The following is a 25,147-nucleotide window of genomic DNA, read 5'->3' as shown; positions in this document are numbered from 1 at the left end:
AGTCTCTTTTTTCAAAAATAATCCCCCCTGTTTTTAGAATCTTAGAATAAAAACTGTAAATTTTGACAAATTAAAATGGAATTTAGCTTTCCACAGTCAGTGTTGGAGCTGTACTTCTGGAGGCTTGACAGAAATAGTGATTACAAGCAGAAAATTTTGCTCTTTTTTTTTTTCGTGATGATTACTTTTTTTCATTCATATAAATCTGATAAATCATATGTAAATCTGTTTGAGAAAGTGAATTAGCCAACTTAATGTGCTTTACGGTGGGTTAAAAGAATTTGTCTGGTATATACCCAGGGTTGTCATTAAGAGGCGGCAGGAGGCCAAAATGCCTGTCTCAAATGCATTATGGGCCGCCTCAAAATCAAGAAAACACTCTTTGTTATTCATGATAAAGACAGAAATGACCGCCTCAAGTTCAAAACAAACCTTCTGCAAAAAATGTTAATGACAACCCTGTATACTGGAATACAGTATTTAGTGTGGTGCTTTAACACATTTTTTAGTCTCGCTCAATAAAAATTATTATAATTTATATGAAATTATTACCTATGATATGCAAACTTCAACAGTAAAGCAGTTATGATTACTTTGATTGTAATAAGTAAATGCAGCAAAGTCAAAGACACCAAAGTTTTCCTAGTGTTTCTGAATATCTTGTCAGCCGTTTCTCAAAATGTATAGTTAAAAAACTAACTTTGTAGGTTTGTCATTGTTACTTTAGTTCTTATCAATGAAAATAATATAAATAACATTTCTATACTGTATTTCTTCATCATACCTCTACCAGAAGAGTAATCTAGCAACAGTCTGATTTGTGTAGACATTTAGGTTCAGTGTTTTTATGCTCCCGGAAAAAATTTCGGGGGAGCATGTAGTCGCCGCCTTGTCCATCCGTCCTTCTGTCCGTCCGTCCGTCCGTCCCCTTTTCTTGTCCGGGACATAACTTTGAAACAACAAGAGGTATCAACATGAAACTTTGTAGGTAGATAGATCTCATTGAGTAGGTGTGCAGTGCACAAGAACCGTAACTCTGCCTTGCCTAATTTTTGAATTACCCCCCTTTGTTTATTTTACACTTTGAAATTTGTCCGGGACATAACTCTAAAAGTATAAGAGGTATCAACATGAAACTTTGTAGGTAGATAGATCTCATTGAGTAGGTGTGCAGTGCACAAGAACCGTTACTCTGCCTTGCCTAATTTGTGAATTATCCCCCTTTGTTTATTTTACTTTTTGAGCTTTGTCTGGGACATTACTCTAAAAGTATAAGAGGTATCAACATGAAACTTTGTAGGTAGATATATCTCATTGAGTAGGTGTGCAGTGCACAAGAACCGTAACTCTGCCTTGCCTAATTTTTTAATTATTTCTCTTTGTTTATTTTACACTTTGAACTTTGTCGGGGACATAACTCTAAAAGTATAAGAGGTATCAACATGAAACTTTGTAGGTAGATAGATCTCATTGAGTCGGTGTGCAGTGCACAAGAACCGTAACTCTGCCTTGCCTAATTTTTGAATTATCCCCCTTTGTTTATTTTACACTTTGAACTTTGTCCGAGACATAACTCTAAAAGTATAAGAGGTATCAACATAAAACTTTGTAGGTAGATAGATCTCATTGAGTAGGTGTGCAGTGAACAAGAACCTTAACTCTGCCTTGCCTAATTTTTGAATTATCCCCCTTTGTTTATTTTTACACTTTGAACTTTGTCCAGGACATAACTCTTAATGTATAAGAGATATCAACATGAAACTTTGTAGGTAGATATATCTCATTGAGTAAGTTTGCAGTGCACAAGAACTGTAACAGTCTTGCCTACTTTTGGAGTTATTGCCCTTTGTTCATTTTGAAACTTTGAACTTTGTCTGGGACATTACTCTAAAATTATAAGAGATATCAACATGAATCTTTGTAGATAGATAGGTCTCATTGGGTGGAAGTGCAGTGCTTAAGAATCATTACTCTGCCTTGCCTTATTTTGATGTAATTGCCCTTTGTTTATTTTTACTTTTTGACTTTTGACCTGGACATTACTTTAAAACTATTAGAGATATCAACATGAAACTTTGTAGGTAGCTAGATATAATTTGATAGAACTGCAATGCTTAAAGAGCCTAAACAAAGCCTGGTCTAATTTTGGAGTTATTGCCCTTTGTTCATTTTTACACTTTGACTTTTACCCGTGACATAACTCTGATATCATCAGGTAACTTTATAGATAGATAGATCTCATTGAATAGAAAAAAGACATAACTCCGCTTGCCTAAATTTGAGTTTTTGCCCTTTGTTCATTTTTTTTATACTTTCCTGTGTCCAGAACCTTCTCGGGGAGCATCACCCGGTTCAACCGGTTCTTGTTTTTCACTTTTGGGGGATGGGGGTCGGTGCCCTTTGGAGGGGAAAAAATGCAATAGGAGGGGGAATTTTATTTGGTTACTTATTTTGTATTGTTTTCTTTGCGGTGGAAAAGGGGAGCAATTCTTGCAACATAAGTTTAAAATACGTCTCTTTTTCTTAATATTTGGATCTAAAATATTGATGCGTCGCATGTTAAACTTGTTGGGATGCCCGGAGTAGCTCCCCTTACCTACCAGAGAACAATTTGTAAACAACCTTGCTTAACCAGGCTGGTGAAAATGCCGGATAAAAAATCATATTTCTAGAAAAGAAATAAAGATATTTCTTTTAAAACTTTGTTTGTTACTAAGAATAATATTTGACATAAACAGAAAAAAAGATATTTGGCTACTGTCACTTTTGTGAGATTTATTTCCCTATTTTATGTTTTTATAACACATAATTTTTGAAGTCCTTAAAAAGTATGTTACATATGCAAAGTGTAAAACAAAATCAATTAAATAACTTCTTTATACTCTAATTCATTGTGCCAACACCTGTCAGCATACATTTCATTCAGTTCTCAGAGAAAACTTCAAAGTATAATGTTCAGTTTCAAAGAATTATCAAAATATAAATGCCAGAAACAGAATATTTAATCCAAATATATAGAATAAAGGTATTGTCGCAATAATCTAGTGCAAAATGAAGTTGTTGGACACATTTTTATTCTAGAATTTTACATAACAATATATTTTTATGAACTTCAAATATTTTTTTCTAGAAAATGGGGAAAAGGGAAATAATTCTAAGAAAATGAAAAATAACCAAAATATTTTGATTTTGATTTGTATCATATATCAATGCTTAATAAACAAATCAAGTGAGAAAGAAACATATTTATTATTTTTCTAGAAATATGATATTTTATGTCTAAGCCTGATCAGGCATTTTCTCCAGCCTGTTAACAGTAACTCTTACAGGCATAAAATAAAACATTTTCCGACTGTAAGTTGCAAAAAAAAATGATATTCATTGCAGGCAAATACGGGCTGCCTTTTAGGGGAAACTTATGCTTTGAGGGCGAAAAAAAACATAATATTTTGAGGGGGAAATAAGGCCGAATTTCGCCAAATATTTTGGTGAAAAAACCCCACCGAGGTTGAATGCTTTTTCAAAAGCTTCCTGTAATCTAAATATCAATCAGATATAGAACCAGTTCAAGATTTTACAAAATGGCTTCGCCCTGCTAACTTAGGATTGTTCTCAAACCTGTTAAATATGGAAGAAAAAAACAACAACAAAAAACACAAAAACACAAAAAAAACCACCACACATTGATCATTATTTTGTGAACAGAAGTGCATCATGAAGTTTAACAAAAGTTTTTATTAGGATTTGTTAGGAGAAACCAACATTTGCCAAGTTCTAGATAACATCTTAACTTCAGGCAAGATATCCTAATATTTATTTTCTTTGCAATTTTAATCATCACAGGTAGCTACACACTGAGCTATCAATGGCTGATGTAAAGAAGCTGGTTTTTTCCATGATCCGGTTCTTACAGGACCAGAGAACGCAACTAGAGGAAGAACAAGCCGAGAGTTTAGAAGGTAAAAATAAACAGTTGAATTTATTTTTGATTCTAATTTAGTGAATCAGTATCAATATGGAAAACCTTGCAATTTAAGTAACTTGAGCAATTAGAGTTGGGCTGTGATATTGATAAATGTTTATTGTACACCAGGCATTTGTTGTTTGAAAAAAAAGTTAAGCCTTTTTAAAAAGACCAGTCATTTTACAAGACTTTTGTTTTGAAGATCTCATTGAAATTGTTGACTTGTGTGTTTATAGTTCTGATTATTAATATTATATTTTTAGTACACGCATAATCATATTAACTTTTCTATCTGGTTTGATCAGAGAATCGAGCTGCATGGCCAAATGGTTAATATTTCAAACTAGTAATCTAAGGATTGCTAGCTGCATGACCCCTATCAGTGGGGTTAGACACTGTTTCCATGAGCAAGAAATTTTACACTTATTGCTCAGTACTAGTTGGTTCTTCTAATGGTTTATTTACACTATCATTCAAGGCTTTCATGATTTCTTTTATTTTTAGTCGCAATTCAGTGTTTAGAGTCATCATATGGTATTGACACATCAGATGAGCAAACAGTGGCCAAGTATCAACTACAGAAAAATCTGCTGGATATTTTCAATGCACAGCTTAATGTAGAGGTAACTTGCAACTTTTATTCTTTTAACCTTTTTATCCGACCAAGCATGTGTACTATGTTTCAAGGTTGACAGATTCTTTTACTAGAAACCCATTACTGGTTATAGAAATTAAAAAATTTTCTCAAAATGTTTATTAGGGGTTTTATTCCTTTCGTTTATATAGTAATGTTAACCAAAATTAAAAAAAAAACAACAACATATATATCTGGACCTTTTGTGCTGAAATGTTTTAAAGGGACATTATCATGCCCATCCAAGAGTAAATGGTGAGTGCACAGGTAAAAGTCCAAACAACATTAAATTTTGTCAAAGTTGTCTTCAATCTGATATTTTACGATGCAAAAATAATAATTAATGCACCAGGCACACAGAAATTTCTATAAATACCGTTTAGAATGTATCAGTAGTTTAGTCACTTAGAAAAACCTATGTTTTATATTGTTACAGACAGACCAGGAATTTTCCACATTATCACTTCATGAGGCCACACCTGAAGAGAAAGAAGAGGCTGAGGTTCTGAAAAACAAAGGTAATTTATGTAAAATTGATGGGAAGAAGTAAGAAAAATAAAACTTTTAAAGAGCAATGATTTTACCTTGGTGATATTGGCTGTCTAGGTTGGAAGTTAAACATATACTCTACCAGGATATTGCCAATTTGGTCTGAGATGGTTTAACCTTAGATGCTAAATGTTTCAGGTGACTTTAACAAATGATTTTCTTCAAGGGGGCCTTTGATTTTCTTGTAAGAAAATGTTATCCAGTGAGCTTAAAGAAGGTCTGTTGTTCTACTTGGGTGACTGCTTGTGCTGGAAATATTGTACAAAGGGGGGCAGTTGCGGTGTTCATCCACAGAAGTTGCATAGCAGCCATATGACATTTATATTGTTGTGACTTTATACCTAACCAAAAGTAAAATAAAGTTGTCTTCAAATCGAAATGAAAAAAAGGCAGTCAGATAAAAGTTGAAATGAAAACACAAAATTATCTGGAAAATAATATATTTTTGTTTTTGTTTTCAGGAAATGACTTCATGAAATCGGAGAAATTTTCAGACGCAATACAGTGTTATTCCCAGGCATTAAAACTGGATAATAAAAATTCTGTTTATTATTGTAATAGGTAAGTTGATACGATATCATATTGTAATTGTAAATATTTCATCTAGCTATGTAAACTGTGACTAAAGTACTTTTGAGAATGACCTCTGTAGTGCTAAGTGTTTATAAGTTTCCTTTAAACTATGAGTAACTAAAGAACAAATTTCCTCTTAATTTTCTTGGCAAATTTTCATTTGTTAAATTTCATTTACATGTATTATAAACAAAGAATGTTTCCTTATTTGCTCTCAGCTTTAAATTTATTTCTTTTACCAATTTTACATATTTCTTTCCTCACTTAAATGACAGTAATTTTATTTGACTGTTAATAATTGATACTTGAGATACTTTGGAATGAAATTTAAGGAAACATTGTCTTAAAACATATAAAAAAAACCCAAAGAACATTTCGTTTCTCTAAAAAAAAACAAGAAATACATTAAACATCATATGCATGTGGATGAGTGGTTAAGGTTGTTGACTTCAAACCACTTGCCCCTCATCTCAGTTGGTTTGAACCCTGACAGGGATTTTGGATTCTTTCATGTGAGGAAGCTGACCAGCTAGCTTATGGAACATCAGTAGTTCTACTCAGGTCCCTGTTTGTGCCTGAAATAATGCATGGAAAAGCACCTGTTGTCTTCATTCATCACTTAAGCTAGAAAGCCGCCATTTGATCTATTATGTGTTGATGCAGTGTAAAACCCAAGCAAAAACATAAATGAATCCTAACATATATATTTATCTGTTGTGTTCTTAGAGCTGCTGCCTACAGCAAATTAAATAAACATAAGAATGCTATAGAAGACTGTCAGAGAGCACTGACTATTGATCCACTATACAGTAAAGCTTATGGTAGAATGGGGTAAGTAGTCAATTAGCTGACCTGTAAACATATGTAATTTGTTGATAGTCTGTAATTAACTAATTAGCATATAAAGTATTTCTGTTTCTGTTGAGAAAAGTGAGGTTAAAAGTTCATTATTGTTACTCATAATTATAGAGAAAGAAACCTCTTAATGTATTTGCTAATACTCGTACATGTATTTTAGAGTAGAAAAATAAAAACCAACACAAAAATGAACAACAGCAAATAATCATATCATTTCAATATAAAATAACTTTTATATTACTGTTTCAGTTACTTTTTGATTGAATATCTTTAACTTAAAATTATTTTTTGAAAACTAACATATGCTCAACAAGCCTTATTTTAATTATCCTATTGAATTTTAACTTATTCTGTAAAAGTTCATATTGATTTCTCATTTTAGTTGTATTAATTATTCATCTACATTTTGTAGAATTTTGTAGTAGATTTGAATATTTGTTTTATGGAAAAGAGAAAATATTTGATTTTTTTATTATCTCCCTTTAACCATTTAATCATTTAGTCAACAATCCTTAGAACACTAGTCTGATGCGTTAAAGAGACTTCATTAAAGTTTATGTACATGACAGGACTTGAAATATTTTTTGAGGTTTTTGTACTGTTTGTAAAAGGTCTGGACAAATAACATGTGTGCAAAGTTTTATATAATTTGCTAACTCACTCACTCTGTTTTTCTAAAATTGTCTTTTTTATTGCGCAATATAAATTAGAAATGAAAAGCATTAAATAAATGCTTTAAATTCAAATCAGGATAAGAAGCAAATAAAAAATCCATTTTCAATTTAATTCTGAGTATATTTTCTTTCATATCTTCGGTAAATTTTTCCCTATTAACCTTTCATTGCCCCAGTTTATTTATGTAAGAATTTCAAAATATATATTTTAATGGTTTTGAACCGCTGCAGAGTTCCTTTAACCACAGTCCACATAGCCATGTCCTGTTATCCCCCGCCGATGGAATCGGGAGGGGGATATAGTTTTGGCGTTGTCCGTCCGTCCATCCGTCCGTCCCAATTTCGTTTCCGAAGTAGTTCTCTGCAACTACTGGCTGGAATTCAACGAAACTTTATGGGAATCATAAATATCAAGAGGAGATGCGCATATCGTCGGCTTGTTCCGGTCCGACCCTTTAACTCAGAGTTATGGCCCTTGATTAGTTATGTAGTATGTATATAGAGTAAAAATCGTTTCCGGAGTAGATCTCTTCAACTACTGGCTGGAATTCAACAAAACTTTATGGGAATCATCAATATCAAAAGGAGATGCGCACATCGTCGGCTTGTTCCGGTCCGACTCTTTAACTCAGAGTTATGGCCCTTGATTAGTTAAGTAGTATGTATATAGAGTAAAAATCGTTTCCGGAGTAGTTCTCTGCAACTACTGGCTGAAATTCAACGAAACTTTATGGGAATCATCAATACCAAGAGGAGATGCGCATATCGTCGGCTTGTTCCGGTCAGACCCTTTAACTCAGAGTTATGGCCCTTGATTAGTTATGTAGTATGCATATGGAGTAAAAATCGTTTCCGCGCTACTTCTCTGCAACTACGGGCTGGAATTTAACGAATCTTTATGGGAACCTTCAATACCAAGAGGAGATGGGCATATCGTCGGCTTGTTCCGGTCAGACACTTTAACTCAGAGTTATGGCCCTTGATTAGTTATGCAGTATGCATATGGAGTAAAAATCGTTTCCGCGCTACTTCTCTGCAACTACTGGCTGGAATTCAAAGAAACTTAAGGGAACCTTCAATACCAAGAGGAGATGCGCATATCGTCGGCTTGTTCCGGTCAGACACTTTAACTCAGAGTTATGGCCCTTGATTAGTTATGCAGTATCCATATAGAAAAATATTTGTTTCCTCGCTACTTCTCTGCTTCTACTGGCTGGAATTCAATGAAACTTTATGGGATACTAAGAGGAGATGTGCATATAGTCGCCTTGTTCCCGGTCAGATACTTATAACTCAGATTTATGGCCCTTGATTAGTTATGTAGTATGCATACATCTCATTGGCATTTCCAGATTTTACTATTTAACACAAAATTATGGCTCTGTTATTGCCCTGAATATTTATCAAGTTCAAAGAATATTACTGTTTATGCCATGATTAATATATAAATAAAGCCTTATGTCTTCAGTTGTTTGTGTTAATAATAACCAGTACTCGCGGGGATATAAATTCAACGAATTTGCTTGTTATATTGGTATTCATGTTTCAGTATTGCCTAGACACTGCATTAGAGGATCATGAGAGTGCTTTAGAATGTTATAGAAAAGCTTTGGAGTTAGATCCTGGCAATCAAAGCTACCAGAATAACCTTGAAATTGCTGAACAAAAGCTACAAGAAATGGCGGCACAGGTAATCTATAAATAGATCTTTGACCCCCTTGAACCATGACCTTTACATACCAACAAATTCAGTTCAAGGAATGTCTATGGTGAACTATTTTTGTTAGTAATCATACAACTTTGGATATCCATTGGTAAAATTGGAGGTTAATCTGGTTTAAACTTCATTTTGATATGTCAGAAAAGATACATGTATTTTGGGTATTGTGAAAAATTTATTTAACTATGCAATAAAATACTGAGAAAAAAGCATTTCTAGGGCATACTGGGCCTTTAATTATTGTAAAATTTAAGTATGAAATAAGAAAGTGAATTTGTTAGTAGGGAAGTCATGAAATATGTACTCTCTACAAACTGATGTATAACTACACTTGCCTATGGCTGTTTATGTATGAAATCTAAATTTAATATGTTATATATATAGCTCTACATGTAACCTGTAAAGTAAACCTTTCAACTTTAGAACACATCGTCACCTAAGTGCAGTAATGGGTTAAGTCCTTCTAAATTTAATAGGAGTTAACCAGTTATTGCACTAAGGTGATGACATGTTGCAAATTTTTCTTGTTGTTTACTCTTAAGAAACTTTTCTCTTTAACTTGACTTGTGCAACTTTTGTTTAATTGTTTATCTTATGAAGTACATGTTGTAAACAAAATGGTTTACTATGAATAAGTTCTTAAATTATAGTCTACTCCACTTACAACGAGATCGGTTTTAATGATATACCGCTTATAATGTACATTCTACTGTGTCCCGGCCTTTTTCCTTCTATTTTCCTTTCATTTTATAACTACATTCCGTTTATAACTAGAATGGTTTAAGCTAAATATTCGCTGTTACATGTGTGATTTTTAGCTCACCTGTCACAAAGTGACATGGTGAGCTTTTGTGATCACTTTTCGTTCGGCGTCTGTCGTCCGTCCGTAAACTTTTACTTTAAACGACATCTCCTCATAAACGGCCAATTTCATCCAAACTTCACAGGAATGTTCCTTTGGTAGTCAACTTTAAAAATTGTTTAAAGAATTTAATTCCAAGCAGAGCTCTGGTTGCCATGGCAACCGAAAGAAAAAACTTAAAATATCTTCTTTTAGAAAACCGAAAGAGCTAGAGCTTAAATATTTTGCATGAAACATCATCTAGTCAGTGTCTACCAAGTTTGTACAAATAAATGCCCTGGGGTAAAAATTGGCCCCATCCCGGGGGTCACTGATTTTCCTTATTTGTATATAGTAAAAACTTAAAAAATCTTCTTTTAAAAAACCGAAAGAGCTAGAGCTTAGATATTAGGCATGAAACATCTTCTAGAGGGTGTCTACCAAGGTTGTACAAATAAAAGCCCTTGGGGTAAAAATTGGACCCGCCCTAGGGGGTCATTGATTTTCCTTATTTGTATATAGTTAAAACTTAAAAAATCTTCTTTTAAAAACCCCAAAGAGCTAGAGCTAAGATATTTAGCATGAAACATCTTCTAGTGGGTGTCTACCAAGTTTGTTCAAATAAGGGCCCTGGAGTTTAAATTGGCCCCGCCCCAGGGGTCATTGATTTTCCTTATATGTGTAGAGTAAAAACTTAAAACACACAAACAGCTAGAGTTTAGATACTAAGCATGAAATATCTTCTAGTGAGTGTCTACCAAGTTTGTTCAAATAAGAGCCCTGGGGTCAAAATTGGCCCCTCCCAGGGTGGTGGGGGTGTCATTGTTTTTCCCTATATGTTTATAGTTAAAACTTTAAAAATCTTCTTATAAAAACCCCAAAGAGCTGGAGCTTAGATATTTATCATGAAACATCTTCTAATGGGTGTCTACCAAGTTTGTTCAAATAAAAGCCCCTGGTTTAAAATTGGCCTTGGGCCAGGGGCCTATATACAGGTGAGTGATTTTAGGGCCATCATGGCCCTCTTGTCATACTTTTAACAAGGTCACTTCGTAACATTTTAATTGTTGGTTTCAGAGTGGATTTAACATGGGTATGGGAGGAATGCCGGGTATGCCAAATCTGGGGTCAATGTTGAACAATCCTGCCATGATGCAGATGGTAAGAACCTCCTGTTTATGTAAATTTTAATTTAATCATGACATGTGATACATGACATTATAAAACCATGTTAGCTGGAGTGACACTTGTTTCAAGCCTTCATTTCTTTTCTTAGATTTTTGCTTCTAATTTATATATACAAAAAGATTTAAGATGCCAGTTTGACTTATTTGACACCAAGTACACTGTTGCTAGAATTTTTATATGTGAAAGTTTGTCTAAAAACAAATTTAAAAGTAGCTGTCATTTTGAAAGTTTAAAGTAACGATTTTATAGATTACTATTATTATAAATGGTGTTATTTAATTACAATACAGGCACAGAGCATGATGACTAACCCTGAGATGCAGAATATGTGAGTATATATATGAGCTGCGTCACAACAAAACCAAAATAGTGTGTTTGCGACCAGCATGGATCCAGACCAGCCTGCGCATCCACGCAGTCTGATCAGGATCCATGCTGTTCGCTTACAAACCCTATAACAAGTAGAGAAACAGATAGCAAACAGCATGGATCCTGATCAGACTGCGCGGATGTGCAGGCTGGTCTGGATCTATGCTGGTCGCAAACACTTTACTTCTGGTTTTGTCATGACACGGCTCATATATTGTTCAGTAGATATTATATCATAGTAATGTATAATGATAAAACTGTCCGACGCAAATCCAGGGGTCACACGTTTGATCCTAGTACAATATATCTCCATTTAAAATTACTAATTATCTTCAACATGGCCTGTTTTATTGGTGATTTTAAAAAACCGGATGTTTATTTCTAGAATCTGAATGAGATTTCACTTTTTATTTCCCCTTCCATCCATTATTTAATGCTGCTTTCTTTATGGGTCAACTTGTGGCATTGACCAGTAAACATTCATTTTGCATTGTTGTCTTATGTTAACCCTAAACATAGTGAATTTATAGGACAGACTTGTGCTGTTTCGACTTTGGGATAGTTTATTGCTGTTGTACAGGGTTTCATAATACAAATCAGTAATAATTTTACAAATTGTCTAAAGATGTTGTCAAAAAGTTAACATTCATTTATTTTTGAAATTAATCTTAAGTTAAACATGAAATATCTAAGGTAATCTCCTTATCATTCTGAGATACATAAATAACATATACGTTGTGAGCAACATTAAAAATACTGTTACAATATGAGGGGTAATAACATGAAATTATGTTTTTCAATATGTCATAATAATCCTTTACAAGATGAAGAAATTATCAGATGATAATATGATCATGTTTTTCTTTTAAAAAATGTTTTATTATAATTTGTTTTATTTTTTTAGGATGTCTAATTTAATGCAGAATATGGGGGCCGGTGGTGGTGGTGGTGATTTTGGTTCTATCATGCAAATGTAAGTATATATATATGTCATAGGAGGGTCATCCATGGCCAAGTGGTTAAGGTTGTTTACATCAAACCACTTGCCTCTCACTGCTGTAGGTTCAAGCCATGCCAGCATCTACGGATTCTTTCATGTGAGAAAGCTAACAAGCTAGCTGAAGGAACGTTGCTGGTTCTATTTAGTTGCCCATATGTGCATGAAATAATGCACATAGGGGCACCAGAGGTATTCCTACACCAGTAAAAGCTGGAAAGTTGCCATATGACCATTACAGTGTTAGTGCAATTTAAAACCCTAGGTCCTAACCTCTACTGCTAAATTTATGTGACAGACCAGTCCAGAACACAAATCTATGAAAATAGTTTATTTCTGTTGATTTTAAAAATCTGTCAACATTGTTATCTATTCTTGAATTTAAAAGATATGTTTTGATAAATTTTTGTTAGGCCAAGAAACAAATAAAGAGTTTCTTGTTAAAAATTCTAATATATTGGAATATTTGTATTCATGAGGGTTTTGTCAGATCAAACTTTTTCTTTAATTTCATGTCTCAATTTGTTTGTGTCTTAAAACTGTTATTTCAATAATCTCAAAATAGTTCAAATGTAAATTTACTACAGTGATATTTGGTTTATTGACATAATATACAGTGTAAACTCCATTATCCAGAATTCATCTCTAATTCGGATGAATTTCCAAATCCCAATTTGACCTTATTTTATAAAAAAAAAACCCAAAAAAACTCGCAAATAGGACTTGTCCTTTTGTAAATCAGGCCAAAAACATTTTTGTATGAAATTATATATTGAATTTTTTCAAGTTCAATATGAGTAGTCTACTTAATTCTTTAAATTATTAATTCAGGGGTCAACAATTAGCACAACAAATGCAACAGCAAAACCCAGAATTAGTCAATCAACTTCGATCACAAATGGGACGACCACCAAACCCAGATGACCCAGCTGCAGATCAGCCCCCACCCGGGCCAGGTGAGTTTTTAATTTGAGTGTAATTTAAGTATATAATAGGGATCCGTGGCCGAATGGTTTAGGTCCTTGACTTCAAACCACTTGCCCACTCATCACTGTAGGTTTGAACCCCACTGAGGACTTTGGATTCTTTTATGTGGGGAAGCTATCCAGCTAGCTTTTGAAACGTCAGTGGTTTTACTTTGGGTGCCTGAAATAATGTATGGAAATGCACCTGATGTCTTCTTCCACTGTTAATTTTGAAAGGTTGCCATATAACCTATTGTTGGTAAAACTACACAATAAAAAATATATATTTAAAAAAAAGTAAATAATTTCTGTTATGGGGTGGTTATACTGTACTTACAGGGTGGATTTAAGTTAAGTATTTTTACAATAGGATAGTTTTTGCTTTACTGATTGACTTGATAAAGTAATAGAAGAATTAATTTTTAAATGAGGAGCTCTGTATATGATAAGTTAAGACTGCTTAAAAAGACTTTCTTGAATCTTCCCTGAAGTCATAGGCTACTTTATTTGAAGTCTTCCCTTAACCTTGACAGTATCAATTAAACATAACCACAACAGTTTTGTTTTATTTTCACTTGAAATTTTCACATCATTTTAATTTATTGTAAAAAATTTTTTTTTCTTCTTCAGAGGATGGAAATGGGCAGATATGAAAACATGTTTAGGAAATTTAGTCACAATTTTAAACATCGCAGACAGTTTTATGTATGGCATTTACACACAATTACCATTGGACCAAGCATGTTGGCAGACATTTTGTTTTGTATTAATGTGTTAAATGTTAAAAAGGAGCTGATGTTGTTCATGAAAATGTTGATTATCAAAATACTTTGTCCGCTGCTTGTACATTTGCAGAAAAACAAAAATGTTGTTTAGAACGGAACATATATTTTTAGCCAATGAAATCACTAGATGGTAGTTTAAAATAATCACAACTAATCAGTGAAGTTTAGGCTATTTGCAGGCTTTTTGGTAGCTCCGCCTTCAACTGTAACATTGTAGCTCCGCCTTCGACTGTAACAGGGTCACACTTCTTCAGGTGTGTGTATTTTGATTATTAAGTGCAGTGGTTTCAAAAAGGGATTTCATTGACTGAAAATGTAGGCTAAATTCAAAGTTGGTTAAAATGTATTATGTAAAATCTTACAGAGCAGGGAGAGGCTTACTCATGTGTAATTGCTCCGCCTTCCCTCAATGAATTTTTTAACTATGTTTGTTCTCTAACCGTATGTCATATTTAATATTTTTGTAAATTTGATATATTAATGGGGGAAAAGGAATACTCGGTAATGTTGATTTAATAAATAATTGAAAAATATGGCCATTGAAAGGTATATTAGTTAAACTTAGTGCTAATTATAAATCTTGATGTGTGTAACATTAATTAAATAAATTTGAATGGAGATATTTGTAAAAATGAGATAAAATGAATGACACAAAAAAATAAATATGTTTTAAGATTTTCTTTTTGTTTGGTTTTAAATGTTGGAATTCAATATTGTATCATGTTGGTTTTTTTTCTCTTTTTTCCAGCAGTTTTCAAAAAAGTTATAAAAGTTTTAATCAAAATTCTATTTATTTATGATATAACGTTATTGTATTTTATGGAAAAATGACATTAAATGAATTATCATTATCATATTAATTAACAATGTCATAATTTTAGAGGACAATGAATTTGTATAAATGAATTGTATATAAATTACAGAGCTAAGTTGCTATTGTAATATAGCACATTTATCTGTGAAGAAAAAGTAATGCTAACTGTTGTATGTTTAAAGGAATACAAGATTTATTTAGTTTTTAAATGTTCATTTTGATGATGGCAGGACATTGTTATTGTAGAATATTCCATCCATCACTATGTTGTGAAAATTTAGCCAATTTTGTTACTGTCTGTTTCAAATAATGACTCGGAAAGCATTTGATAGGGTAATCATAATGGTTTCTTGCATATTAGACTGGTGTTTCTGTTAGTTTTACCCATGCCGGAAATTTCATCGGGCAATCTGATGTGTTTGAAGTTTGGGTCAGAAATTCCAACTTAATAAGTTTGTTATTGCCGTGGTTAGCCCAAATCATCTTTGATTTTGTTGGTGGGCCGTAAAACCAACCACAAACATCAACAACGTCATACTAAATCACATTATATCCAATACAAATTACTTACTGTCTGGTCATATCTGTATGTGATGCAAGTTATATGTATTATTTTATTTATTGCAAAGTATCTACAGGTCTACAATGAAATTAGTCGTTTTTCAGGTTAAAGTTATAAGTTATAAAGATTTTTGACAGGTTGTATGGTTTAGTTGAAAATTGGTTATAAGCTTATATAACCCAAGCTGCTTGATGAGGGTTATATTTCAAACCAATGTTTATATGTGGCCATATAACCTATCAGAAATCTGTATAAAATATTGATAATACAGCATACTTCCTTTATTTGAGAAATAATTAAACTTACTTGAAAAATTTACTTCAGCCGTTTATAAAGATTATACTTTTATAAAGATTATATGTTTGTATATACATGAACATCAAGATTATCCAATGATAATTGACATTACAAATGCACAAGTCTTAAAATGATGTTAGTTCACTTGTATTTGAAAATTAGCAAATTAGGTTGAATTTTTACAATATTATATTATTACTTAGGCTTTGTTGAAGATTATAAACATGGAATTAGTGCTTAATTAACGTTCAACAAGTGCTTAATTAGGGTTACTTAAGTGCTTTGTAAAGGTTACAGATCAGTTCATCATAAGGAAAATTGGAGTACTTTTATGCCTTTTGTTGTGTCAAAGAAATGTCACTGAATAAAACATTTCTATGCTGCCAAAAGAATGTCTTCTTATTTTTGCTAAGAAAAAAAATCATTTTTTCCCTGCTAAATGTTCATTGTAACGATCATTTGCTTTACCTTGCCCTATTTCCGAGTGCAATGTTAATACGGGGAACTGTTTCTAAATTGTACTGTATGATATAGTTATGACATGAAACTAATATCGCACTAGTCCTGCATTGCCGTATATGTCATATTCTTAATTTCATATCCACATGTAGTGCTCTAAATCGATAAAAAAGGAGTAGGATTTATGGCTTTGTGACAAGATTATTGTTTTGTTCACATTTTTGTTGAGCATTAAAGGAACTCCACTGAGGTCCAAAAGCCTAAAAAAATGAAATTTGAATTTTTTTTTACAAAGATGACCTTGGGCTCTTTAAAGTGGAAAGATATGCAAAAGATAATAAGAAATATTTTCAGATTAAATTGAAAATCATATTTTTAATGCCATTTTAGCTCAATTTGAATGAAAAGCATTGCAAAGCTTTTCAATTTTGGATAATTTTCCTCAACAAGTATAATCATTTTGGAAAAAAGGAGTGAGCGATTGATCTGAAATTTTGCATACAAATTACTGGTCTAGACCATTATCATAAAGAACATTTATCTTCAAAAATTCTTCCCAGTCCTGTCATGTAAAAAAAACTTAGTGGAGTCCCTTTTATTTTTTTACACACACAGACTGGCAATTCTAATTTATCTTTATCTTAATTAAAGATTTTAGTCTAAAATTTGTTACCCAACATCAATTAACTTTTATAGTTCTTTACAAAAATTGATCATGCATTTGGGGGTCAAGGACTACAAAGTAAATTAGGTCGTCTCACATGAAGAGACTCTATATAGTGCTGACAAAAAACACTCCCAGTATATGTTCATATGTGTGTTATAATTATTAGATGAAATTGATTATTTCAAAATTGCAGTTATTTAAAGATTAAATTAACGTCACAATTTTGACCAATGAAGATTGTTGTTACAAACATGCAGTGTTACATGGGTGATAAAAGATGCAATTATTGTAAAGTACTTGTACTTGGCAGTTCTCAAAGTGGTTGTTATAGTTTATAAATGTATGTCAATAGGATTTACTTTGACCCATACATACAAAAAATTTTGCATTGTTTTTTAGCTCACCTGTCACAAAGTGACATGCTGAGCTTTTGTGATTGCTTTTCATCTGGCGTCCGTCCGTAAACTTTTACTTTAAACGTCATCTCCTCATAAACAGCTAAGCCAATTTCATCCAAACTTCACAGGAATGCTCCTTGCTTGTTCAAAGAATTTAATTTCAAGCAGAACTCTGGTTGCCATGGCAACCGAATGTAAAAAACTTAAAATATCTTCTTTAGAAAACCGAAAGAGCTAGAGCTAAAATATTTGGCATGAAACATCATCTAGTCAGTGTCTACCAAGTTTGTTCAAATAAATGCCCGGGGGTCAAAATTGGCCCCGCCCCGGTGGGGTGGTCATTGATTTTCCTTATTTGTATATAGTAAAAACTTAAAAAATCTTCTTTTAAAAAACCAAAATAGTAAGAGCTTAGATATTAAGCATGAAACATCTTCTTGTGGGTGTCTACCAAATTTGTTCAATAAAAGCCCTGGGGTAAAAATTGGCCCCGCCCCAGGGGGTCATTGTCTTTCCCTTTATGTTTATAGTAAAAACTTAAAAATTCTTCTTTTAATCAAGTCAAAGTCAACTTGACTTGACTTCTTTTAATAACCCAAAGAGCTAGAGCTAAGATATTTAGCATGAAACATCTTTTAATAAGTGTTTACCAAGTTTGTTCAAATAAGGGTCCTTGGGTAAAAATTGGCCCCGCCCTGGGGGCCATTGATATTCCTTATATGTGTATAGTAAAAACTTGAAAATCTGCTTATAAAAAACCCAAAGAGCTAGAGTTTAGATACTAAGCATGAAATATCTTCTAGTGAATGTCTACCAAGTGTGTACAAATAAAAGCCCTGGGGTCAAAATGGGCCCTCCCAGGGAAGGGGGGAGTCATTGCTTTCCCCTATATGTTTATAGTAAAAACTTAAAAAATCTTCTTATAAAAACTTAAAAGAGCTAGAGCTTAGAAATTTATCATGAAACATCTTGTAATGGATGTCTACCAAGTTTGATCAAATAAAAGTCCCTGGTTTAAAATTGGCCTTGGCCCAGGGGCCTATATACAGGTGAGCGATTTCAGGGCCATCATTGCCCTCTTGGTTCTTATGTGAAATCTTAGCTGATTCTTGGATGTACTCTGAAGATAGGTATAATGGGAAATAAATCCAGATAAGGTGAAAACCAGCATACAAAATAACCTGATATTTAATTAGTAAAGAGCCTAGTGGTTATGGTTGGTTAAGGTTGTTGACTTCAATTCACTTGCCCCTCACCGCACTGGGTTCTAATTCCGCTAGGGACTTTGGATTCTTTCATGTGAGTAAGCTATGCAGCTAGGTTACGGAACTCATTGCTTTTACTCTTTTGCAAGCTCATGCCCGAAGTAATGCACGTAGGGTTACCCGTGGTCTTCCCTAGCTATGATCTTTACTGTATTGGTGCGACATTAATTGGATCGAGAAACGGTCATTTATTCACAGATGCATGTATTACTGATGTTATGATGATTGTCAATTTGTCATTACAAGTTTGAAACATATTATGTTGGGTCGTTATCATGTTAGAAGAACCATTTTGTCATATTTAAAGGAACTCCGCTGAGGTCAGTTAGTCTAAAAATAGAATTTAAAATTATTACATACATCAACAGTGGGACCAGTTAACCTCGGATTTAATACAGATTTAAAGTAGTTCTACCACGTGGTTCCAAAATGCCAAAAGTAAAAGTAATCTTCGATAATGTAATACATAATGTGATACGAGTGTGTATATATTTGACATCCAAAGGAAAATAAAGTCTGTTTCGGTACAATCATGATTGAAATGTGTCTGACAATCATCTCTTATTTGAATATGCTTGAATTCACTGGTTTTATGTGGACTTTTACGTTATATTTTGGAAACAAACTTGTCAACAACTCCCAACATTAAATTACTTTTTGTTTACATGTTAAGTTTCTTAGCGTAGGTTAGACCGAAAAATCATATCCGTTCTGTGTATTTATACTCCTTATCCGAAGACTGAATCAGAATTAAATTGAAAATCGATATTTTGTGTGTTTTTATGCCCCCACAATGTGGGAGCATATAGCGTTGCACTTGTCCGTCCGTCCGTCAGTCTGTCCGTACGTCCCGAAATCTTGTGAACGCATCTTCTCTTAAACCGGATGGCAGATTTTGCTTAAACTTACAGGGATGAACAACCTTAATGTGTAGATGGTAGTAAAGGAAGGAATTTTCGCTGCGACCAAATTTAACAGAATTATGGCCCTTTGTTGATTTTTTCACTAGATACTATGTAGAAATTTTGTGAACGCAACTCCTCTTAAACCGGATGGCAGATTTTGCTTAAACTTACAGGGATGAACAACCTTAATGTGTAGATGGCAGTAAAGGAAGGAATTTTTGCTGCGACCAAATTTAACAGAATTATGGCCCTTTGTTGATTTTTTCACTATATACTATGTAGAAATTTTGTGAACGCAACTCCTCTTAAACCGGATGGCAGATTTTGCTTAAACTTACAGGGATGAACAACCTTAAGGTATAGATGGTAGTAAAGGTAGGAATTTTCGCTGCGACCAAATTTTACAGAATTATGGCCCTTTGTTGATTTTTTCACTATATACTACAGTATGTAGAAATTTTGTGAATGCAACTCCTCTTAAACCAGATGGCAGATTTTGCTTAAACTTACAGGGATGAACAACCTTAATGTGTAGATGGCAGTAAAGGAAGGAATTTTTGCTGCAACCAAATTTAACAGAATTATGGCCCTTTGTTGATTTTTTCATTATATACTATGTAGAAATTTTGTGAACGCAACTCCTCTTAAACCGGATGGCAGATTTTGCTTAAACTTACAGGGATTAACAACCTTAATGTGTAGATGGTAGTAAAGGAAGGAATTTTTGCTGCGACCAAATTTAACAGAATTATGGCCCTTTGTTGATTTTTAGTTTTTTTCACTATATACTATGTAGAAATTTTGTGAATGCAACTCCTCTTAAACCGGATGGCAGATTTTGCTTAAACTTCCAGGGATGTACAACCTTAATGTGTAGATGGTAGTAAAGGAAGGAATTTTTGCTGTGACCAAATTTAACAGAATTATGGCCCTTTGTTGATTTTTTCATTATATAATTATATACTATGTAGAAATTTTGTGAACGCAACTCCTCTTAAACCGGATGGCAGATTTTGCTTAAACTTCCAGGGATTAACAACGTTAATGTGTAGATGGTAGTAAAGGAAGGAATTTTTGCTGCGACCAAATTTAACAGAATAATGGCCCTTTGTTGATTTTTAGTTTTCAACTTGCGGCACATGTAGTCCAAAAAATATTTGACCTAGAGTCATAAGATTGACAGAACAGTGGCGTCGGGGGGCATCTGTGTCCTATGGACACATTTCTAGTTTTAGCCTGATTTGAGTGAAAAGCGTTGCTTTTCATTGTTTGGCCATTTGCACAATAGAAATGATAAGTCTGGGGAAACGGAATGAGGGAATGATCGGAAAAATTGCACACAAGTTACTGATCCAGAGAGACCTCCCTGAAATAGTACACAAATCTCGGCAAATCTCGGAAAAAGTATTTCCAAAACAATCATGTCAAAAACCTCAGTGGAGTCCCTTTGATATGCAAGTTAATTGTCGGATATATTACTCATTGAAATTGCTCAGTGTCATTATGTACAGGTTAAACAATGCCGTATAATTTGATATTAAGGTTTTGCATTGGTATATATTTGAAATATGTCATAATTTTGTCAAAATAGTGGGAGATACAGAATCTTAAATTTAAAGGTTATAATTATGTTGTACATGTATGCATTTATTATTGATGGCATCGAAGAGCATTTGCAAAATATGGACCTCTCAATCGTAAATGTTATCTTTTTGTTAACCCCAGAATCTGACGAGTTTCTTAAAAATGGACCTGTCCAGCTTCCCTTTTTCTCGAAAGTGCTCATTGTCATTTTTTTGGTTTAACGTGGGACAACCAACAGTACAAAGCCTAGTCAGACAAGCAAAGCTGGCAAAGACTTATCTGTTTCGGTTCTGGCAGGCTATGTTCATTTTAACAATTTTGATTCAGTTAGACATCCGAATATTTTTTGATATCTGTAGTATTAATGTATATATTAATCTGTTTATAAGTTGTATTGTGAACAATGGATAGACTGGTGATACATTTACTGTAAACTCTGTAGTAAGAGTGCTGCTAATTAAAGGAGTTTTTACCAAGTATTGGCTTTGTTTCTTTTTTTGTTTTAACATGCTTTAATGATAAATATTTCAGTTGAAGTCGCAAACATTGTTATTATAAATGTAAATTATATTACAAGTACTGACGAGATATACGGAAAATAGCCTTCCTAGCGCCTCGGGTCATATTTATCTCATTTTAGCTATATTCTTCCGTATATCCAGTCAACAAATTGTATAACTTATATCAAATCAATCTTCTATGTTTACAATAAAGATTTTTTTTATCTGAATTTTAAGGAATATTTATATACGTTGCATTAAAGTAAAAAAGTTACATTTTGCTGCGAAGGAGGTGGCGATGGCGTCTGTAAATAAATCACATCAAGAAATATGTTAAGTTTTTACTTGCCGAAAATGTATGTAAGGACAAAGCGTTGCAAAAATTGTTTGTCGTTTGTTAGTCTGGTTTTTACACCGATTCCAACACATATTTGGTCATATCTTGGCTGTCAGTCCACCTAACCGACTTTCCTGGATAACTAACCAGTAATTACCAATCTCTCCGCAAGTGGATAGATAGATAGATACTTTTGTGTTGTCGTTTTCTGACGGCGTATACAGTCATATTCATGTAGTTACTTGTTAATAAACTACATGTAGTTAATCTTTTGTCTAAGATGATCTAATTGGAATGGATTTGCCAAAATTATATAGGATTAATGTTTAATAGAGCGCTATATAATGCAATTTGTTTTCTTAATGACCTAAACATCAACAATAACTTTAGACAATTACCAACAAATGCTTAGTTTAAAATTTCAAAAAAAAAAACAAAACAAAAAACAAAAAAAAACAAAAAACGGAAATCGTATAGTCCTCTCAGGACAAAAGCATATCTAACGTAGAAGAACAAAAATAAATTTCAATGAACAAAACATGTTCATATTATCACATAATGCTCGCATTCTGATTCAATGTTGAAGCAAGAAAAGTTAAATATTTTACATAGAGCTATTTTTGCAAGTATTGCATTAAATTTAAAGAGTTTCTTTTTGATATTGGTACGTGATTGGAACCCTACAAAGACAAACTTAATCATAGGTAATAATCAGTGCTAAAGTGAGATCAGGTTGGCAACTTTTAGATGAATTTCACTTTAAAATCCACATGGTTGTATACATAATTAAATTTTTTATTCATATAAAAAGTAAATCTTTAAAAATCTGTCTTTCAGTTATATAAGTTAATCATTATATGCGTTTATGCCGGCATCAGAATCTTTTTCCACAGTTTTCTTTTAGCGTCTGTCGGATAGGGATGCCAAACGCTTCAACGTTCTCTTAAATAAATTACCGTCATTTACAGTCACTTTTTTTCTAAACAAATTCTTCTGCTTATTATCCATACATTCCTCCGTACTTTTTTGATTTCTTGTAATTCTTCTTCGGAGGTGGTGGCGGAGGAGGTCTGTATTTCTTCGGGGGAGGTTTATATTTCTTCGGCGGAGGGCGGTATTTCTTCGGCGGAGGGCGGTATTTTTTCGGTGGAGGCGGTCGCTTTTTAGGCGGAGGTCTATATTTCTTTGGAGGTGGAGGCCTGTACTTTTTTGGCGGAGGTCTTCTCTTTTTAGGAGGGGGTCTATATTTTTTAGGCGGAGGTCTTCTCTTTTTAGGAGGTGGAGGTCTATATTTTTTAGGCGGAGGTCTTCTTTTTTTAGGAGGTGGAGGTCTATATTTTTTAGGCGGAGGCCTATATTTTTTAGGTGGAGGTCTATATTTTTTAGACGGAGGCCTTTTAGGAGGGGGCCTATATTTTGGTTTCTTTGATGGTGGCCTATACTTCTTTGGTGGTGGACGAGGTCTTTTCTTAGGTTTGTGCTTATAAGATTTTTGCAGGTTTTTGTTCTTATATCCTTGGCCATATTTCTTTTTCTTCTTTTTATTCTGGTAAGACATTCCACCTTGTCCACCATGGTTTCCACCATACGAGCTACCTTGACTACCATATCCCACTGAGCTTTCATATCCTCGTGAACTACCTCCGCCACTAGGGCCATAATCATAATCATAGCTAACACCACCTCTACTTGAACTGCTTCCATAGTCAGGGTAGTCTACACTATAACCTCCTCCTCCTCGTGTGTCTGCAGGCCCGTAGTCAGTGCCACCGCCGCCAGAATACCCGTAGTCCGGACCATATCCACCGCCACCTCCGCCCGTTCCTCCATAGTCGGCACCGTAGTCAGCTCCTACCCCAGCACCGCCGTATTCGGGAAGACCGCCCCCATAGTCAGGTCCTCCAGCACCGTAGTCGGCACCGTAACCTCCACCGCCATAGTCTGCCGTCCCCTGGGATTGTACCAACGCCAAACAAGATCCAAAGATGATAACCAAAAACATAGCTGAAACAAAACAGAAAAGGAATAAAACCATTTTAGGGTTTATTTAATAAGATTCATATATAGGACCCTTTTTAACAAAATAAGTCCAAATTGTACCAGTAACAACATATTCTACGCGAAAATCATATTTTATAAACAGTATTTGACCAGAAACGGCATTAAATGTATTGTCATTAACCAAATTATCACAGACAAGTTAAAATGACATTTTTCATAGTCGAGTTTAAATTTATTTATTATTCAACAACTTTTAAATATAACTATACACGTCGAGCATTACTAAGGCTCTCTAAAATCCAAAGCACTCGTACGTGTTCTTTTTGTTTTTTGTTTTTGTTTTTGTTGCTTTACTTAAGACTTAGTCCTGGTAATGATTGGTAACACGTGATCATGACAATATTAATTCATGTGGGTGTTTCTAAATATTACATTGCTTTAACAAATTAGTTTATATTATAATAAATTGAGGATAAATGGTGATGTTAGTCATGTAAATAATTGTCAAAATTCCAAGTAACCATAAATATCACTAATGATTTTTTGCAAACCTCAAATTAAAAAAGTAGCAATTAAACACAGTAAACGAAACAATTTCCATCGGTCTTTTTTCCTTTTATTTCTATGTTGAGTATTATATTCTGTTACCTACAAAATATTACTAATGTTCGATTTCTTTTTTTTTTTTGCTTGTATGTGTAAACAAATCTTTCTCAAAATAGACACAGCCACGATACTCGATTTTCAATCGGGACATTAATACTAAAACTTCTATGTATTTTTGAATTAGATATATTCATCCTTACATAAAAATTAAGATACTATGTCATTTGAATTTCGTATAAGATATGTTCTATTATGTTCTGTATGTGGATTTAACTGAAAAACCGTTTTGTTTATAGTCTGATCAGTATCCATGCTGATCTCTTACCAACTCTATTTAAAGTAGAGAAACTGATAGCGAACAGCATGGATCCTGATCAGACTGCTCGGATGCGCAGGCTGGTCTGGATCCATGCTGGTCGCAAACGCAATATGTTGGTTTTGTCGTGACACGGCTCATATGTCTTTCTTTCCATACCACAACCACTACCACTACTAAAAAAACGACAACGACGACGACGACGACGACCACCACCACCACAACAACAACAGCAGCAGCAAAAATACAAAACGTTTTTCTCTGCATTAAAAGAGTGCACAAGAGTACTTTTATTATTATAAACTGCTATTTTCAGCTC

The 25,147-nt window shown here is 33.6% G+C and overlaps 2 protein-coding genes across 2 annotated transcripts in view; one reads left to right on the top strand and one right to left on the bottom strand.

Annotated features, from left to right (window-relative positions):
- Positions 1-15,759, top strand: part of LOC132724552 (small glutamine-rich tetratricopeptide repeat-containing protein beta-like) — a 16,404-nt gene extending 645 nt beyond the window's left edge. Inside the window, 11 exon segments of the mRNA XM_060709435.1 lie at positions 3,844-3,959; positions 4,469-4,587; positions 5,035-5,116; positions 5,609-5,708; positions 6,447-6,574; positions 8,812-8,942; positions 10,891-10,974; positions 11,292-11,329; positions 12,275-12,343; positions 13,199-13,323; positions 13,963-15,759. Of these exon segments, the coding sequence (XP_060565418.1) occupies positions 3,866-3,959; positions 4,469-4,587; positions 5,035-5,116; positions 5,609-5,708; positions 6,447-6,574; positions 8,812-8,942; positions 10,891-10,974; positions 11,292-11,329; positions 12,275-12,343; positions 13,199-13,323; positions 13,963-13,985 (993 nt within the window). The 5' untranslated portion in view covers positions 3,844-3,865 and the 3' untranslated portion in view covers positions 13,986-15,759.
- Positions 15,760-22,890: 7,131 nt separating this feature from the next.
- LOC132724521 (uncharacterized) lies at positions 22,891-23,955 on the bottom strand. The gene has a single exon (XM_060709392.1). The coding sequence runs from the start codon at positions 23,938-23,940 to the stop codon at positions 22,906-22,908; it is 1,035 nt and encodes a 344-aa protein (XP_060565375.1). The 5' UTR covers positions 23,941-23,955; the 3' UTR covers positions 22,891-22,905.
- Between the last annotated feature and the right edge of the window lie 1,192 nt (positions 23,956-25,147).

The sequence above is a fragment of the Ruditapes philippinarum genome, unplaced genomic scaffold (genome assembly GCF_026571515.1).
Source record: "Ruditapes philippinarum isolate M1 unplaced genomic scaffold, ASM2657151v2 ctg1432_1_1_1_1, whole genome shotgun sequence".
Taxonomy (NCBI): Eukaryota; Metazoa; Mollusca; class Bivalvia; order Venerida; family Veneridae; genus Ruditapes; species Ruditapes philippinarum.
Note: the sequence above shows the minus strand (reverse complement) of the source record. Positions and strands in the feature narration are given on the sequence as shown.